The sequence below is a fragment of the Choloepus didactylus genome, chromosome 19 (assembly GCF_015220235.1).
Source record: "Choloepus didactylus isolate mChoDid1 chromosome 19, mChoDid1.pri, whole genome shotgun sequence".
NCBI classification, from domain to species: Eukaryota; Metazoa; Chordata; class Mammalia; order Pilosa; family Megalonychidae; genus Choloepus; species Choloepus didactylus.
Genome location: NC_051325.1, coordinates 48,558,404 through 48,578,128, shown reverse-complemented (window position 1 = coordinate 48,578,128; position 19,725 = coordinate 48,558,404). Strand labels below are relative to the sequence as shown.

Here is a 19,725-nt window from a genome sequence, read left to right as displayed (position 1 = left end):
GGGGAGAGGACGTACGGTTTAGAAAAAATAGGATTGTGTAGAGTGTGTGATTTTGCCCTTATTGTTCCCCACTTTGGACAAGAAACCAACAGAGAAAGCAAACAAGGATGGAAAGAGTCGAAGACCAGAAAAGAGACACAGGGACACAGTAAATGAGACACACAAACTGACAAAGAAAGAAAGAGGCAGAGGCAGAAACAAGAGAGAGAGAGATAGACAGGGACAGGGACAGGAAGAATGAGGCTTCCATGGCTGCTCCAAAGCAAGGCTCCACCTGTAGCAGCCCGTGCAACAAGGGCTGCTGCTCTGCTAGAATCACCCTTCACTTGCGAGTGCGCACACACACACACACACACACACACACACACACACACTGCCCACAAAGCAGAGGAGAAGTCCTGGGCCTCAAGGGCGGAGCAGATTCTGGCCCTGGGATAATACTGCATGGACCTTATGCAATACTCAGCCACATCCCATTTGAGTCCAGTTTCCTCACTTGGAAAATAAACCCACCGACCCCATGCAGTGTTCCTAAGTCTCAACAGGATAATGGATGTAAAGGAGTCTTAGGAATAATGAAAAAAAATGTTGGAAAAGAAGCTTTGGAACTAGACAAGCTTATTTTACAGTACATAAGGAAAAAAATAAGCATATAAAATATTCAGGAAAATGTGGGTGTGGGGGAAGCAGGAAAGAATAATGAGATAATTATCCCTATCAGGTAGAAAAACATAAAACTACAGGATGTTGTTCTAAAGCCTTTTTTTTTAAAAAAAGGTGACTTTTCTTAATTCATAAAGAGCTCTTACAAAACAATATGAAAAGGCCAACACTCCTTTAGGAAATGGAGAAAAGATGCAAATAGACAGTTCACAGGAAAAAATGCAAATGACATATAAACAGCCAAAAGATATTCAGCATCTCTCACAAATAGGGAAATGTCAGTTCAAACAACAGTGAGCCATAATTTTCCATCCAAAGAAGAAAATAAACTGTATGGCAAGAGAGTGGGAGAAATAGACACAGTCACACATTGTCGGTGGGAGTGTATATTAATTGATGTGAATTCTTTGGAGATTAATGTGTTAACATCTATCAAGATATTTAAAGCCACAATTAGTTAACTTAGCAATTCATCATTTAACTCAGCAATTCACTGTTTAACTCAGCATTTCCACTTCTAGGAATTTATTCTATGGATATAGTTGCACATATGCACAAAGATAGTATATATGAAAATGTTTGTTGCAGCATTGTTTGTAATAGCAAGAGATTGGAAACAAGCTAAATGCCCATCCAATAAACTATGGTACATCCATACAGGAGAATTCTACAGTCATTAAAAAGAATAAGGTAGATTCATGTGCACACACGTTTTAAATCATCACAGTTACCCAGCCAATAAATGGCAAGGCTACAATTTGAACCTTCAAAGGCTGGCTCCAGGCTCTGCACACTAACCACTACACCGAGCTGCTTTCAACAACAGCCAGGCCTGATTCCTGGGAGTATGCGGGTCCCTGAGATGCTTTCCCGGGCTCCAGGCGAACCTTCCCTGACCTTCCCATTGCCCTTTGCCCCACCCTTAAGGCTTTTGAGGTGCTGCTCTCCCTCTGGCCTGTCTTTTCTGAGCAGAGCGGTGGAAAGAGCACAGACTCTGCAGTTAGGTGACCCCAGACTCATCCCATTCCCCACTCGGGGCAACTTTAGATCCATTACTTCTCCTCTGTAAGCCTCAGCTTCTGCATCTGTAAAATGGGGTTGGGGGGACAGGGCTGTAAGTTTACCTCCTTCATGTGGGTATTGTGAGGGTTTATTCATTCAATCAACAGCATTTACTGAGACCCTACTTTTTGCCAGGTGCCATTCTCAACTCTGGAGAGGGAAAATACCCAATAAACAAACAAATGAAAAAAAAAAAAAAGAAAGATGTTGGATGTCAGATGATGATAAAAGCTAAAGAGAAAAATTAAGCAGTGGAAGGAGGATTGGCATTTTGGAGTGGGATTTTTGCTATTCTATAAAGGGTGGTGAGGAAGATTTTACAGGAAAGTGGCATTTGAGCAGGGACCTGGGGAGTGAGCCATGTGGCTCTCTGGAGGGAAGAGTGTTTTGGGCAGCACGGACTCCAAGTTCAGGGCAGTGGGTCTGGAGCTGAGTGAGGCAGGGGGGTTGTGGTAGGAGATGCGGTTGGAGAGGTAGCAGGATCAAAAATGTTAGGGTTTTGTAGGACTTTGACTTTGACCTTGAGTGAGATGGGAGCCATTGGAGGGTTTTGCGCAGAGGAGTGATAAGCTCTGACTCAGGTTCCTCCCTCTGACTGCTGGGAGGAAATGAGCTGTAGGAGTCAAGGGTAGAAACACAGAGACCAGCGAGGAGGCGACGGGGAGAGAGATGGGAGATGAGGGTGGCTTGGTTCAAGGTGGTCATGGTGGAGATGGGAGAAGTGGTCAGATTCTGGATACATCTGGGTGCAAAATCAATAGGAATTGCTGGTGGATTGAATATGGGGCATGAGACAAAGGGAGGAGTCAAGGATGACTCCATAATTTATGGCCTGAACAACTGGAAAAAGTGGAGCTGCTGTTTACCAAGATGGGGAAGACTGTGTGTGGGTGGGTGAGTGGGTGGGTGGGGGGAGCACTCTCTACCACTCCGAATGGTAGTTCCCGGGAATGGGGGTCAGGAGCACCTCCCTGTGCCTGGCTCTGTGCTAGGAGTTTGACATATCGCAATAGAGTTCTAAGAATGGAGTCAAGGATCTGCACGCTTGTGTAATCCACTCCCCTTTGAGTGTGGGTAGACCCTGTGCATGTGATGAGATATCACTCCCATGATTATGTTACATTATATACCAAATAGGAGATCTCCTGAGCGGTCCTAATCCAACACGAGCCCTTTAAAAGCAGAAAGTTTTCTCAGGCTAGAGAGCAGAAGGAGAAGTCAGAAAGATTCAGAGTAAGAAGGATTCACCATCCTGATGCTGGCTTTGGAGATGGAGAGGGGCACGTGCAAGGACTGAAGAGTGGCTTCTAGGAGCTGAGCGAGACTCCTAGCTGACAGCCAGCAAGGAAACAGGGACCTCAGTCCTATGACTGTAAGGAATTGAATTCTGCCGACCATCTGAATGAGCTTGGAACAGATTCTTCTCCAGATGAGAGCTCAGGGTGGCTGATATCCTGTGAGACCGTATGAAGAGAACCCACCCCAGACTTCCAATCTACAGAATTGTACACTAATAAATGGGTGTTGTTTTTAAGCCACTTAATTTGTGGTAATTTGTCAGGCAGCAATAGAAAACTAATATATATTATTAATCCTCACAATCATCCAAAATGGAAGCTTCCCGTTCCCATTGTACAGATGAAGAAACAGGTTGGCGAGGTAAAGGGCTTTGCCGGGATCAAAAGTCTGGGCTGCCCCTTTCTGAGGCCTAAGTTCTTTGCATCTCACCAGGCTGCTTCTTAAAGGGTGTGGGAGCAGCTGGGAAGGGAGGCCTATGGGGTCCGATTGGGTGGGGACACTCAGGCCGTGGGTCGAGGCCAGGGAGTGGAGTGTGGGTTTCGACTGTGTCTCTCATCCCAGGGTTCTGCATGTCTGAGCCTGTGTGTGAGTCTGAGGCCTGGGGTCACTGGGTGTGTATCTGTGGAGCCTCTGTGGGAGGGTGTGAGCCTGTGGGAGTGTATCTGAGTGTCCATGCTTGACTGGTGAGTCAGTCTGTATGGCTGTGTCGAGGTCTGAGAGGGTGTGTGTCCACTGAAGTGTGTCTAAGTGTCTCTCTGGATCAGGTTTGAGGGTGACTATTTCAGCCTGAGCACTGAGGGTATCTGGATTACCTGAGTGTGACTGTCTGCAAGTGATTACCTGAGTGTGACTGTCTGCAAGTGATTCTGAGTGACTGTCTGTGCCTGTCTGAGTGTCTGTGTATGAGTCTGAGGGTGCCTGCGGTGTATCTGTCAGGGTGCTTGTGCACCAGTGAGTCTGAGTGTCCGGGTGTGTCAACCAGTGCCAGGGGTGACTCTGAGGGTCCCTGTGCACCTGGATGAGAGCCGAACAGTGTGTTCATCCGAGTGTCTGGGTGTCTCTATGTGTGAATCCTAGAGTGTCCATGGTGTGTCTTGCAGAGTGTCTGTGAGTAACTGTGGGTGTGCGGGTGCATGTGCCCCTCTGCACTTCCCTTTGGGTTTATGAAGGATCTGAGGGTCTCTGGGTGAGAGGCTGAGGGTATCAGCGGGTGTATCTACCTGATGTCTCTGTGTGAGTCTGTGTGTGTGTGGATTTGTTTGTCCAAGTGTCTCTATGAGTGAAGCTGTGGGTGTACCTGTCCTAGTGTCGCGCCTACGTGAGGGTGTCTCTGGGTCTGAGTGGGTCTGAGGGTCTCCGTGGGAGTCTGAGGGTGTCTGCGGCGTACTCTGCAGAGTGAATGTGTAAGTATGGGTGCCTGTTTGAGCTTCTCTGTGGGATCGTGTGTGAGCCTGAGGGTCTCCTGGGTGGAGGCTGAGCGCTGAGGGGGTCTGTGCCGGTCGCTCCGAGAGTGTCCCTTCTGAGCGTGTCTGTGTCCCTGGGTGAGGCCTGTCTCGCCTGTATCTGGGGCGAGTCTGAGGGCTGAGGGTGGGGATTGGGGACAGAGTGGATGGGAGTGTGTGTGTAGGGGGGTACCGCCAGAGCACGGGGATGTAAACAGCGTCCCCGACGCTCCATACCCGCGCGCACTCCTGCCGGGGCTGGGGGCCGCCAGGAGGGGGACCCGCACTCGGGGCTCGGGAGCCGGGAGGGCGCGGGCGGCGCCCCCTCCCCCGGGCGGCGCCGATTGGCTGCGGCGCGCGGCTTGGAGCCCGCCCAGCGCGGCCGGCGGGGGGCGCCGCGGGCCAGAGAGCGCTGCGCCGCCGCCGCCGCCGCTGCCACAGCCGCCGGAGCCGGGAGCACAGCGCGCCTCGGGTTCCGCGCGCAGCCAGCTCCCGGCCCGCCCGCCGAGCTCGGCCCCGCCGCGCCCGCCAGCCTCGCCGCGGAGCTCCGGCCCCGGCCCCGGCCCCCGGCTGCCGCCACCACGCCGCGCGCCGTACTCCGCGTCAAGAATGGGGCGGCCAAGCTGCCCAAGCCGCCCGCCGCCGCGGCCGCGGCCGAGGCGCCCGGCGCCGGCGCCGGCATGGAACGCTCTCAGAGCCGCCTCAGCCTGTCCGCCTCCTTCGAGGCGCTCGCCATCTACTTCCCGTGCATGAACTCCTTCGACGACGAGGACGCGGGTAAGCGCGCAGTCGCCCCCGACCTTCCGGGGGGTGTCCCGGGATCCAGATCCGGAGGCCCCCACCCCGAGCCGGCGCGCCCTTAGAGGTGGCTACCCTCTCCTCATCCCCATCGCCGTTCGGAGATGCGCCCCCGGGGTCTCCTTCCTCACCTACGGGACCCCAAGGTCTGTAGGATGCGTCCTTTTCTAGCCCTCCCCCCCATCAGGGACCCTGCCTTCCCCCTCTCCCGCAGGTGGGCCCTTGGGTCGCCTAGATCCAGCTCTTCCTACTCACCTGCGCCTACTGAATGCCCCTGCCTTGTCCCTGGATCCAACCTGCCACCCTCCCTGAGTCTCCTGTATGTGCTCACTCCTCAACCCCCAGGGCTTTGGCCGCCCCACCTCTCGGGCCCGGACGCGCCCCCCGCCATTGGGGATGGCACGCAGCCCTTATCTCTCCATCTTTTGTCTTGGCTGCATCTAGAGGCTCCTTGCCCAAGATTTCCCCCGCGCCCAAGGTCTTGTGCGCCCCCCATTTGTCCGTCTTTCCCTTCCCCTAAGGTTGTGGCTCTGGGCTCCGGGTTCCTATCAGACTGGGGCAGACTGTGGGAGCTAGCCGGATGAGCCTGGCCTTTCCGCCCCTCCCAGCCCACTCCCAGAGGGCAGTGTAGGGCGGCACCAACTCTGCACCTGCTCACCCTCTGAGGTGTACCCCTGCCCAGGTGCTTTTGTCCTTGGAGTAGCTCTTCTGGTTGAGCTGAACCCTGACACCTCCAGCTCCCAGGTCTGCCGGCAACCCCAGCTGGAGCCCAAGGGTTGGGGAAGCCAAACCTACTCTTTGGGGCTCTGGGACCAGGCACAGGGAACCTAAGACTCCAGATCTGGCTCTGGGGTGGAACAGGAATCCACCAACAGGTGGGGTGACTGGAGGACTTGGGGTTCCCTAAAGAGTGACAGATTTGGAGTCAGAATCAGGCTTCAGTCTTGATTCTTTACTTATTAGTTGTGACCTTGGGCAAATCATACCCACCCTGAGCCTCCATTTCCTTATCTGTAAAATGGGGATGAAAGTGCCTCCGATCCAAGTGTCTGTATGGTGTGACCGTGGAGTTAGAAGTGTTTTGTAAGCTGAAAATGTTAGAGTATTTGAGTTCAATGAGGGGTCAAAATGAGAGAGGTGTGAGTGTTGGGGGGGCGGGGTGGCAAGGTAGTTTCATGGACACTTTTGAGAATATGGTGAAAATATGGACTACCTCTCCAAAAAAATGCACCATCCACAAAATTTGCCTGCAGCGTTAGGGAGTTACTGGACCCGAGTTAAGACTCCTTGTCTGCAGGGTTCCCTGTCTGGTCAACCTGGCTATCCAGGTAAAAATCAGGGGATGGAACTGTGAGTGATGGATGCTTGCTTCTTCCTGCCCGGGCAGGTTGGAGGTATGTGAGGCAGACCCCACTCAGGGCGGTCTTGTTGTTGACCTGGAGCTGGTGATGGGGAAGGATGGTGGCTGTAGAGCCAGTCTTGAGCACCCATTTTACAGAAAAAGTAACTGATGCTCAGAGGCTTACCTTCCCCCCTTGATGTAGCTGAGGGAGGTTGTATTAGTATAGATGAGGCAAGGTAAAGAAGAGTGGGGTGGCTCGCTAACACAGTGGAGTATAATTCCAAAGAGGAAATTAGGCTGCTGAGGGTCTAGGGAAGGGAGAAGCTGCAGAGAGGGAAATGGGGCAGGAAGCCCCACCAGCCTGGGTGCTGGCTCCCACCCCTCAGTGGATGGCCAAGGACTCTCCTGAAGTTCAACAGGCCACTTCAGTCTCGAGAGGCCACATGGATTGTAGGAGCTTTGGAAGCAGGGATGATTCAGTTTTCCTCTAAAGGCATGGTCTGTGGCATGGGTCAGATACCTTGGTTTTTATGCAGGCTGCAGGTGAGTTGCTCTGGTTTCACTTAAGTCAGGACAGATAACTTCATGTAATATTGGAGATATTTTTAAAGGCCCATCTGATGTCTTTCTGGTGGGTATCTTCAAATGCTTAAGTGTTTCACTTGGAAGGGACCTAGAAATTATCTTGTCTAGCTCCTTTTTGCCCCAGAATGGATAGAAAACTGAGATCCTGGTGTGTGTGTTTGTGTGTACATGTGTGTATATGTGTGTCTATTTAATGTGTATGAGTGACTGAATCCTGGTGTGTGTGTGTGTGTGTGTGTGTGTGTGTGTAACCCAAGGTCACCCAGTAGGACAGGCACAGGGCTGAGGCTGAGACTAAAATCAGGTTTCTAGTTCGCTTTCCAGTAAACCAGTAGCCCTCCCTCTGAAAAAGGATTTTTTTTTTTTTAAAAAAAAAAGCCAAATCCTGCTATGTAGAAGATAGTTCCCAGGTGAGGAGGCCTCGGGGACCTGCTAGCAGCCAAGAATTTGATTTGGGCAACTCATGCTCACTGTTTCTGCTTCTCTTGAGGGATGTTTCGAGTTTGGGAGGGGGAGGGAGAAAGTCAAGTTTCATTTCCGGAAGAATAATGAGTGTCTGGTGAGAATTGGAAGTCGGGGACACTGTCTTGGTGCTTAATTTCTCTTGCTCTTCTCAAAGTCATTAATTTTCTCCTGAAAAAAAAATCAAACAAACCAAAAAGCCTTTTGGATTTTTTCTTATAGAACAGCACTGTGCTGAACTAATTTCCAAATCCAGTTTGAACAGCATCTCGGATTCTGGATAGGAGACTGCTTCTGGAGGAGGGTCATTAGAAGTGGCTTTGCCCTGCCTCTCTCCCCCATGCCCAATTAATGTCCGTCCATCCCTGGGGGCTCCATCGCTGAAGCATGTCCCCGATGGGCCTCCAGCTCTTCTAGGAGTGTCCTCTCTGTTGCTGCTTCTGACTAGTCAAATGCATTTTTTTTTCATCAACCAGGTGGAACTAGAGCCATTTTCAGGGCCACAGTCCGCTCTTCAGCTGGTTTTCTGTGAAATCATGCGAGAGGGAGACTTTTTCATTAGCCTTAACTGAGCCAGAGCACTTCCTGGCCTTGGGCTTGGGAGCCTCTGAACCCTAATGTTGGCAAAGGAAGCTGCCTCTTCCCCCCACCCCTTTCTAGCTGCCTTGGAGCTCAGGATACTATACATTGCAGACTCCCAGAATTCCACTTAATGTGCACTTGAACTCATTTCTTACCCTGCTTTTGCCCCTTTCCGTAAGCATACTGGGGCTTTGGAGAGCCATGCAATCGGGGACGTTTTTGAGTCTGTGGTCTTTGTCCCACAGTCTTTCTGGGTCTGGTTGGTAATTGGAGAGAGGGGAGGGTGAGGTGGACATAGATATGTGACCTTGGTTTTCTCATCTGTATGAGGAAGAAAACAGCATGGATTGCATAGGGTCATCATTTTAAAGATGATTACCTTGTGCTAGATGTCCTTCCAGGCCCTTTAAATATATTATCTTAATTTGTTCCTCATAGCAACCCTATAAATTGGCATCCCATTTTCAGATGAGAAAACTGAGGCACAGACTAAGTAAAGTACTTTGCTCAAGGTCACTCAGCCAGGCAAGTGAGAGAGTTAGAATAGGAACTCAGCCATCTGACCCAAGCTTTATGCTCTTAATTACTGTGTTATTTGCACTGTGCAAAGTGGGTTGACTGTGCTGTGCATGGCACTTGGCATAAGGTTAGCTTCTTTCTACATGTTAGCCATTATCTTATTACCAAGTAAGAGTTGTTTCTGAGCCTGGCTGTAAAGAGAATATGTTAGCATTTATAATTTTTATCGGCATTCTTATTACATTGCTGTAGTCCTTAAGGCAGAGTTGGGCCCTCCTTGGAAGCTGGGTCCTCTTTCTTGGATGGGGCTTGGATGTGCCTTCTGAACAAGACAGTGGAGGGCTTTCCAGCTATCCCTTTGCCTGCTCTTCTTAACAGATCCATTTGCACCACATCTATAGTCCCAGCTCTGCCACTTGGCCTTTGGAGCACAGCTAGGGAGGAGAGGTGTCTCCAGTTTGCAGCAGATGCCAAAAGGGGGTGATTTCTCGGGATCTGGAATTGGGGACGGTGTTCCTGAGCCTGACCGAGTGGTTTGGGCATCCAGTTCTCCCCCGCCCGGGAGAAGGGCGGAGAAGCTAGGGCAGCCAGCTCCCGATTTGCCCATAGGAAGCTTGGAGCGAGAGCGCAGGGAGGAAGTTGCCATGGCAACACCGGCCGGCTACGGGTCCCTCTCCTAGGGCGGGACACATCTCTGGGCCGGAAAGCCCTTCACGGCACCGCCCCCTTCTGCTCAGGCCGAATTGGGAGTGTGTGCATGTGGGGGGCTGTTGGATGGGACCCACAACCTGCCATGGGGCCCCCCACCACGTTATTGGACAGAGGGAACAGAGAGGTTATCTGAGTTACTTCTCTGGGGTTGTGGGGTGGAGATACCCGTATCCTGCCAGACAGATCCTAGCAGGGAGAGTCTGCTCCAGTTCCCGCCCCCAAGCACCTGGAATGACCGCACTGGAATTCTTTCCCTCTCCTCCCCCTCCCCCATTTCACTCCATTTGGCAGAGTTTTCTTTTCCATACCAAGTGCTAACTTTTGTCCTTGAAATTTGACGTGAGCTTTTTCTGGGAAATAAAACGTCCTGCTGTTCCACCCCTTTACCCTGAGACGGTGGGAATGGAGTCCTTCAGCCCTGGAGGGGGGCTGGGGCTGGGTGGGTGAGTGGTATGGTAAAGGGGGAGGCCTTAGAACGACCTTCTGGATCAGGGCTCCTTGAGGGTGTGGGTTGAGGTTTTAAAGCCTCCATTCCCTTCCTTCACCCCCCAGGGTGGCCCACCTCCTGTTCCCACCCCCACACCCCCACAACCCGCCCCACCCTCGACAAAGGGCTGTGATCTCCTTTATGTGTGTTGGTAGCTGGGTAGTCCTCTTCTAGATTTGGATAACTGAAGCTTGGTAAAATAATTAAATCAATTATTCCTATGATTTAAGATTTGGAGGTGAGGGTGAGAGTGTGGACCCAAACCACTTTATTTTTGTTCCATTACCCTAAAAGAATTATCTCAGAAAAAGCAGGTTATTGGGGACTTATCCATGCCCCCATTATACAGACCATTGGCCTCTGTATTCTAAAGAACTCTTAGCTTACATTCCCCCCAGCTCCACCCCAGCCCCAAGTTCTCCAACGGATGACTCCGGCTTCCCTGGCGTTTGCAGCTGTCGGAGGTCCTGTTTGGTGGGAAGGCAGAAGGAGGAAGGAGGAGTCCATCTACCTTGTTTCCCTTTGAGGACGATACTCTGCCTCCCTGTCCTACCCACCCTAATCCTAGAGGCTGAACCAGACCCTGCTGCAGGCGGCCTGAGGGGCTGGGTGAAGATTGGAGGAGGGCTGGAGTGTGAGAAAGCCACCAGCCCTGGCTGACCTCTCCCCTGTCTCATGGCCTTTCTTTTACTTTGCCTCTCCTGACATCTTTTCATTATGGTCCTAACAATCTTTACTTCAGCGTATCTTTTAAAAATGATTGGAAAGGTACTACTTTTGGAGAATGTACTCCAAAGGGTGCAGTGTCTCCCCCCACTAAAACCCCCTTCCCCCCAGGCTGCACGTAGCCCCCCTGTCTTAGTGTAGTGTAAAGATAACTGGGCTTGGTTTGACTCTACTATGGCACCTCAAGGCAAGTCCCTTAATCTCCTTGGGCCTCCATGTCCTCATCTGGAACAAAGAGTTAAATATGCTGGTCCAAGCCTCTTTCAGGGTTATAAAAATAAAATGATTGAGGGGCTTGCTAGGTGCTGAGCTCCATGCACAGTGTGTTCTGTGATCTCACTGAATCCTACAGCAACCCAATCAGCTTCTGGTGCAGATGCACCTACTTTGCAGATGAGGAAAGCCAGGCAGCTTGGAGTGGTTTAATCATTTTCCCTTGTCTGGGATTCAAACCTAGGTGTGTTTGACTCCAGAGACCACCATCTGCCTCTGAGCATGAAATGAGATCCCTGGTGGGAAATGGTTGTGTCAGCTCCAGGGACTGTGCTTGTGTTGTCAAAACCAGTGAGTGACAAAGACTGGGGTGTGGGGAGGCCTTTCAGATTCTGATGTGCTCCACCAGGGTTCACCACCCCGCTACAGTGTGCTGTCTCTTCCTGGCCATTGGTTCCTGGTGATCCCATCATGGTCGGCAGGTGCTGTGGCTGCCTGGCCTCCTTGAAGGATCCAGTTGTCTGCCCTGGCCCTGGGGGCCCAGCCGTCACCTGCCTCTCCAGACCGATGTAGGCCAGTGCTGGATTATATTTAACGCTGTGCTATTTCCACTTGACAGCTCCAGAGCACCGCCACCCCTCCCCTTTTCTTTTTCCTTCCCCCTCCCCTTCTGATTCACTCGGAAACTGACTAGGCTGATGTCAGCGCCTTATTCTTAGCCCCCATAATTGTAACTGCTTTTAGCAGTGCGCACTTCATTAACAGTTTCTGAGATGGGGGAGTGAGATGACTGGGTGGCTGGGGAGGGATACAGATGGGGTGGGAGAGGGCAGGTGATGCAGGGGCCCTGGCCAGCTTCCTCCTCTGGATGGACCACGTGGCCGGGTTTCAGGCCTAGCTTTCAAGCCTGGCAGTTTTGAAAGGACCCTTGGAGAACAGCTAGTTCAATCCTCTCATTAGGCAAGCAGGGGAACTGAAGCCCAAAAGGTAAAGTGGCTTGCCAAAGTCACATTTTAAGGATCCAGGGCTCTGACCTCTGAGTCCAAGTTTTTTTCATCTAATATTTAATTAACTAATATTTAATTAACTACTTACTGGCAAACTGCCTTCTTGGTACTCCGAGAACAAAATAAACACAGTTTCTATTCTCATGGAATTTTGTTCTGGGGTTGGGGAGACAGACAATAAACAGATGGTGCTAAGTGGAATGAAGATAAAATGGTGATGGGAGAGGAAGTAGCATATCAGGTAAGGTAGTCAGGCAAAGCTCTCTGAGGAGGTGACATATGACTTGAGGCCTAAATGACAAAGAGTGACAATGGGACTGTGAGGGGAGGAGTGCTCCAGACAGAGGGAAGTAACTTCTCTGCAGAGGTCCAGAGGTGAGTGTGGGTGTAGAATGCAGGCCACTGTGGTTAGGGAGAGTGGGTGAGGGGAGATGAGATCAGAGAGTGAGCAGGGGGCAGATCACCCCAGGCCTTGGAGAATGATAAAGAGGTGGGGAAACAGAGTCCCAGAGAGGAAAAAGTCAGAGAGAGGCCTAGAATCCCTGTATTTTTTATTCCTTAGACACAGATGGCTGTATTTTTAAATGTATAACGTGGTTTCCTTTGGTAGCTGGAAAGTTCTGTGGCGCTGGACGAGACTTTTTCTGCCCACCCTTTCTGCCCCACTGACCTCACTGCATTCACTAACTTTGTAGCTTCTCAGGTGGACGTAGCCACGAGACACCCTGGGAAGTTTCCATGGTGGGGCAGAAAAAAGCCATGACTCTGAAGTCAAATCTGAATTTGCATCCTGTCTCTGCCACTTCTAAATCGTGTGGCCTTGAGCAAGTGGCTTCAACTCTCTGGTGTTCAATTTCCTCATCTTTAAAATGAGGCATAATGATAGTAAGTACTTCAAAGGGTAATTGTAAGGGATAAGTGATATGATGCACAAATGCATCTAGCCCAGGGCTGGACACAGAGGAGATGTGGAATTAAGGTTTCCTCGGGTCCCCAGTTACAAGTACTAATGAAATAGTGTGTGTTTAAAGCTGGCCACATAGCAAGTGCTCAGTCTGGGTAGTTGCTGCTGCTTGTGGAGGTGCTTGTCAGTTTTAATGGATTAGAGCAGTGCTTCTCAAACTGGAAAGCACGTCAGAATCACCTGGAGGGCTTGTTAAAACAGATTGCTGGGCCCTACCCCAGAGTTTCTCATTCAGTAGTTTCTGGGGTGGGACCCGAGAATTGCAGTTCTAACAAGTTCCCAGGTGATACCTTTGCCGATTGTCCAGGGACTCTGTCTTGAGAACCACTGGGTTAGAGAAAAAAGCTGGAGAGAAATGAATGGGGTCTTCTCACCCTTGGGATGTCTCCTGGCTGCCCATGTCTTAGATGCTGGGACACTGGGTACCAAATTCAGAACCCAGATTTAGCCTTCAGGCGTTCTTGCTTCCATTATATGGTCTTGGATCCAAATGAGCTTTAGCTCCTGCCCAGCTTTGCACTGAGTTTATAAGTAGGACCCCACAAATCCTTTTGGAAGTCATCCATACAAATGACAAATGAGTCAACATGAATAACACATCAGACCATAATAGCATTTCTTGGGATATTGAACTCAGATAGCCCAGGAGATTCTGCGGAGTTCGGGTCTAGCATTTGTACCAGAGGGAGTAGAACCCAGTCCCTTTCCTCACTGGGGAATGACAAGGCTGTGCGTTAAAACCAGACAGTTCATTCGAGGACAAGCCTCTACTGGGAAGATGTAAATTCAAAGGAATCATTGATGTAAAGGAGCAAAATGCTGGGAAATGTTACCAACATTTTGTCAGGTAAACATCAATTTATTTAGAAAGGAGTTGCTGGTAATTTTCTAGGGAAGGTTGGGATCTAGCTCAGATTAGAGGCAGGGGGACAAACCTCATGATTTGATAAGATTTCCATCCAGCTCCCTAAAATTCAGAGTCTGAAGACAAAGGCATTTAGAAATAGCCTCCAGGTGGGACTTGCCTTAAACAGATGGGAACTACTCTTAGAAAGGGGCAGCCCCTGCTAGCAAAAGTGCCAGGACTTTGGAGACACAGAAACCTGCGCTTGAGCCTCTGCCACTTACAAACCACATGTCTTGACCATGATAGGTAACTTACCTGGGCCTCAGCTTTATCCTTTGTAAAATGGAGTAAATAATTTCTACCTTGTGAAAATTAAAGGTAATATTTGTAGAATACACAGAGGGCATCTAAGAACCGGAATCTGTAGCCTTGTCTGTTATTGTCGACTTCCTGAAAATGATGCGATATATACCCTGGGGTGGAGGCAGGGGTGAGATGGGGGGGCACCCTGGCCTGGGGTTGAGAATCCACCCGAGGCTGGAAGTCTGTATCTACTGTGTGCATCGTGGAGGTGGAGAGGTTGCAGTGGGGGTCAAAGGAGGAGGATTCCGTTCAGCCACTGAATCTCAGGAGCTCTCCTTCCGCCACTTCACTTTGACTTTTCTTTTTTTTTTTTTTTAATTAGAGGAGTTGTAGGTTTACAGAAATATCATGCATAAAATACAGAGTTCCCATATACCATTCTATTTCCTTTGACTTTTTGGGCCTCTGTGTCTCTATCTGCAGAGCTGGCAGGCTTGGTTTAGATACAAAAACACCCCCAGAAAGGGGAGGTTACTTGTCCAGCCCCCACCCTTGGATTCTCCCCTCTCTGTTATAGCCTCTCTATGGTCTTTTTTTGTTTTAATCCCCAGAGCCTTCTCTCCTCCCAAGGTTTCTCTCTAGCTGATCTTTGGATGATGGGTCATTGAATAATTTTTAAAATAAGTAGCTTTTGGATTAAGTAATGTCTGCGTTTGGTACAAAATTTTAAAAGCACCAAAATATCCAGTGGGAAGTGTGCTGGGACCCCTGTCCTCTGATCCCCTGGTATACGTTAAAAAAGCCGAATGGCACCAAAGGGCTTCCACGGAAAAGTTGGTCTCCCGCCCACCTTGACTACCTCATCTTATCCCACAAACCTCCATCACAGTCTTTAAAGCTCCCACTTTCTTTTTTTTTTTTTTCCAGTTATCAAGTTCTTATTAAGCACCATAAGGGTTTAAGAGAGGTCAGATTGTTCTGGGCAGTGTGACATGGTGGTTAGGATACAAACTCTACAGCCAGATGGCCTGTGTTTGAATCCCGGCTTTGCAGTTTATTGGCTCTGTGACGTTGAGCAAGTTACTTCAACTCTCTGAGCCTCAGTTTCATCTTCTGTAAAATGGGCAGGTCCCTTCCTGCCTTGAAGGTGTGTCCTGAGGATTAAATGAGTAAATAGTTGTAAGTTGATTAGTAGAGAGCCTGGCATACATTAAAAGTGTAGAAAAAGTGCTGGCTATTATTATTTTAGAACCTTCAAGCTGGAAGTCTCTCTGAGGTCATCTACTGTACTTACCTCAGTTGAGGCTCAAAGAAGGATCTTGATTGGTCCAAAGCCTCACAGCAAGTCTGTGGCAAAGCTAAGAATAGAACTGATGTTTCTGGAATCCCAACTTGGTTGAGTTGAATTGTGTACCCCAGTTGAACATGTGCTGGGTCTTGGGCCCCATTCTACTAAGGGTGTGGATCCATTATAAATAAGATCACTTCAAGACGTTACTTCAGCTAAGGTGTGGCCTACTGAATCATCTTTAATCTGGATTACTGGAGTCCTTTATAAACTGAGTGAAAAACAGAGAAGCCACGGGGAGCAGCCAGAAGCTGGAAGCCAAAGGAACTCAGAAGAGAAAGAAGGTGTCCCCATGTACATTGCCATGTGACAGAAAAGCCAAGGAACTCGAAAGATTGGCCAGCCAGAAGGTACCAACCCTGGGCGGAAGCGTGCCTCTAGCCTCTGAAACCATGAGCCATTACATTCCCATTGTTAAGCCAGCCCATTATATGGCATTTGTTTTAGCAGCCGGGAAACTAAAACATCAACTCAGGGCCTTTTCTCCCCCTTAGGTGCCCCAAGAGACCACTCTGGCCCTGCCTGCACGCAAGCCTTCAGGTCTGCAGCCTGCATTTCCAGCACTTTGTGTCCCTGGCAAATACCTCCTGGAATTACCCTGGGAGTGGGTGGGAGGATGTGTCACTAATTAGGGCCTGTAATGGAAATTAATTAGTTCCTCAGCAAATGTCTTGAGAAACATCTTTCATTTGGCTGGGCCCAAGACCAAGACTGACCAGGTGCTCCTGGGGCCCATTCCGGCCGGGGCTAAAACCACTCCTAGCCATCTGGCCCAGGAAGCTGTCACTTCGGTCCAGCTTCTGCTGGGCATGCTGAGGCCCTGGAGAGGGCCCCCCAGATGAGAGGAATCAGGTGGGTCTTCCTAGCAAGGGAGAATTTAACAGGTATATTGTTCTCTGGACTCGCACTGCTTTTCAAAAGGAAAACACAGAAGGTGGGAGAACCCTCCCCTCCTGTTCCCACAACCTTACCCTGAAACAGGGATTCTTATGCAGGTGATAGACTGACAAGTGCTCTCAGGTGAAAACCATGACTAGAGTGTGAGGGACGCAGGATATGGCAGGGAAAGAAACTAGCCAAAGATGGGAGTTCAGCTGAGGCCTGGCCTCCGCCTGATTCCATGAAGAGCTCTGGAGTGTGAGTGGCATTGCAGAATCAACTGACCTTTTGTTCCCCCGGATCTGTAACTCATTGGCTGTGGACAGTCCCCCAAGTTGGGGGGAGCATGATTTTGGGGACAAGGTGGCTCCCATCAGCTAAGGCCAGTTTTCCAGAGAAGGGAGCAACTGTAAGCCAGTAGCAGCTAATATAGCAGCTGTGAGATGGGTGTCCTGCTTGAGCAGGGCACCTACTGGGAACCTCTGGCTACAGGGTGGGGCAAGCAGGTGTGCTGGCTCTGTGCCTAGCCCTGTCCACTCCTTACTTCAGGCCACCCTCTCTATGGTCCCGCTAGGTGGGCACAATCATCACAGCAGGCAGGATGGAGGAGCCTAGTGTTAAATGGACCTGACTTGGCTCAAGTCACACGGCTAGTGAGGAGTGAGCTTCAAATCCAGGCCTACTCCAATGCTTGTGGTCTTTTTAGCATTCTGTACTGCATTTAATTTCTTTTCAGGAATATATATATATATATATATATGTATATTTTATGCTTCCTAACAGACTTCTTTCCAGGTGCTTCTTTCAAGTGTGTCTATGTTGATCTCCTTTGCATCTTCAAACGTAAAGCCCTTTGTGTCTGACAAAGCATTTTTACCTGTTTGAGCTCACCTGACCCTCGTGGAAGATTGGTCCTCTGAAGTGGAGAGGTGGGCAGGGACCCCAACAGGCTGCCTAGGGTGAAAGGTTAAAGGGTAGCTGATTTGTAATAGAGTGAACCCTGGATTTGTCATCAGAAAACCTGGATTCAAGACCCTGTTTCTGCCCATTTGCCAGCCGGTGACCCTGGGCCAGTCTCCTTGTTGAGCCTCAGTCTTGTCATTGGATGAACAAGTCCATGGCTCTGAGCAGCAGATGTGCTATCACCTGGCATATATTGCACAGATCAAGCACATGGCATGCTGGGATTGGGGGCAGGGTGTCCAAGCCGGAGCCGGTCTCTGCCTTTGCCCCAGAGGCCCTTTGGGTGCAGGGAACAGTATCAAATTAGGGCTCATCCATGAAATGGGCACCGTGACACCTGCCCTGCTGTCTCGGTTTGGCTTTCCCCAGAAGCAGACCCTGAAACAAGGATTTGGGTACGAAAATTTGGATGAACTATGTGAAACTGCTATTTTTATTAGTCAGATAGCAATTCCTCATGGTCCATGAAACCCCAGGAGAGGAGTGAGAAAGTCAGCCAGGGAGAGAAGCCAGGAAACAGTGGGTTATCAGGCAAGTTACCCATGAGGGCAACTGGAGTTTAGTCTTGCTGGGGACTTCTAAGAGACAGAGTAGAACAGGGGTCAGTGAACAGTAAATATTTTAGGCTTTATGGACTGTGCCATCTTAGTCATGTTATGCAATTGTTTTGTCAAAGCAGCCACAGAAGATACGTAAATGAGTGGGTGAGGATGTCTCACTAACACTTTATTGACAAACCGAGGCACAGAGAGGTTAAGTCGTTTGCCCAAGACAGCACAGCTAGTAAAGGGCAGAGGCAGAATTCAAACCCAGCTGTCTGGCTCCAGAGTCAGAGCCTGACCACTCGACTGTGCTTATGGGATGAGAATGAGAATTAATGGCAGCAGTCCTGTCAAGGCCCTAGCCCAGTACCTGGCACATAGTAAGTCCTCTGGAAACATTAGCTCTTGTTATTATTAGCAGCTGTGCAAAGGTCCTGGGGTGGAGAGGGGCATGGTCTTTTGAAAGCTCAGGAAGAGGTTGATGAGGTACCAGGACGGGACCATATTGGGTCTTTAATGCCACCTCAGTGATCCTGGACTTCAGCGTAAGGACGGGTGGAGCCCCAATTGGGTTTTTAGCAGGGAAGTGATAGACCTATATTTGGGGTTTGCAAAGACCCATATGGCTGCAGGAGGGAAGAATGGAACTGAAGGGCCCAAGGGTGACTCTCTCTGGTTGTGTTGAGTTCTCCCCACACAGGCCTGACCATTTGCATGTTGAATCTTCCGAGCAGGGCTCTCATGATCTTCTGGCGTCTGGCCTGGCTGCGTAGGCTGAAGCATAAGAAGAGGACAAGTCAGGAGTGTGTCACCAGGCTGGTCTGGTGATGCTGGGTGGCTGGGAAGTGCCGGCTCGCAGGCAGGAACAAATTACTCTCCCAGAGACGAGGCTGGGCCAATTCCTGCCGTGTTACATTATTAAATTTGTAATCTTCATTCTAATACTTTCCAGCAGTGAATAAGAACCAAATTTTAAATGCTGGCTTTACATTTCTGGAATGAAGCTCTTTGTCAAGAACTCTTGAAACCCATAATTTCTCTCCAGAGGTGAAGAATGTCTACATCTTAAAAAAAAAAATTAAAATAAAAAAATAAAGGAAAAGCACTCTTTAGGTAAAGGCTGGGTTAGAAGTGTTACCTGCAACCCCAACCCTGAGCAGGAATCAGGGGTGGTAGAGTCTGTATGTGGCCAGCCCCAGAAAGGGCTTTGAGCAGGATGGGTCTACAGATGTCCTAGGGCTGAAGCCCCTAAATCTGAGCCTTGCCGGGGGAAAAAGGTGAAGGAAGCTTCATGCCCACCTCACCCCCAAGCAGTTGGCGAATCTGTAGATTTTTGAAAGGGTTTGGGAAAAATTAGACCACCACCTCCCAAAGAACCAGCCCGTCAGTCTCTGTTGAGGTTTCTCATAACCTGTTTAGCTAATGGTAGACCTGGCCGCTGGTCCATCCGTGTGGTGCATCGTCACCGCCATTCGACCTGGGCAGAACGGCCCAATCTGGGCTCCCAAGCACTATGGGGCTGCTCTCTGGCCCCCTCCGGCCAGTCCCCTGCTTATGGGCTGAGGAACCTGTGGGGCAAAGGGGCTATGCCCCCTGGAGTCTGACCCCTCTTTCTCAGCTGGGTTCTGGTATGTCGGATGCTGGAATTCCTTGCCCAGGTGGCCCTGAGCCAGCTTCCCAGGTCTGTCCGTGTGCATTGCTGGTGTCCTGACAGGTGGTCCAGAGGTGGCTATTTGTGGAGGTGAGAACAGAACCCAGATTTGCAGAGCAGCTCCCCTCGATGTGCGGGGGGCTGGGTGAAGAGAAGGGGCAGGCTGTGGCGGAGGGCCACATTTGGCCATGGAACTATGAGGATTCTAAATTTGAACCTGTCCTGGCCTTCAAGGTCATTAAGAAGGTATATTTGTCAGAGCAGAAGGATAGAACATATTTTATTTAATAGCCTGATTTATAGCTTTTTAAATATTTAGAATAAGTATGA

At 50.0% G+C, this 19,725-nt stretch overlaps 1 protein-coding gene across 1 annotated transcript in view; it reads left to right on the top strand.

Moving 5' to 3' along the window:
• The first annotated feature begins 5,109 nt into the window (after positions 1–5,109).
• Positions 5,110–19,725, top strand: part of RIMS4 (regulating synaptic membrane exocytosis 4) — a 59,168-nt gene continuing 44,552 nt past the window's right edge. The window contains exon 1 of the mRNA XM_037812165.1: positions 5,110–5,243. Coding sequence (XP_037668093.1) covers positions 5,147–5,243 — 97 coding nt within the window. The 5' untranslated portion in view covers positions 5,110–5,146. The remainder of the gene's footprint in view (positions 5,244–19,725) is intronic.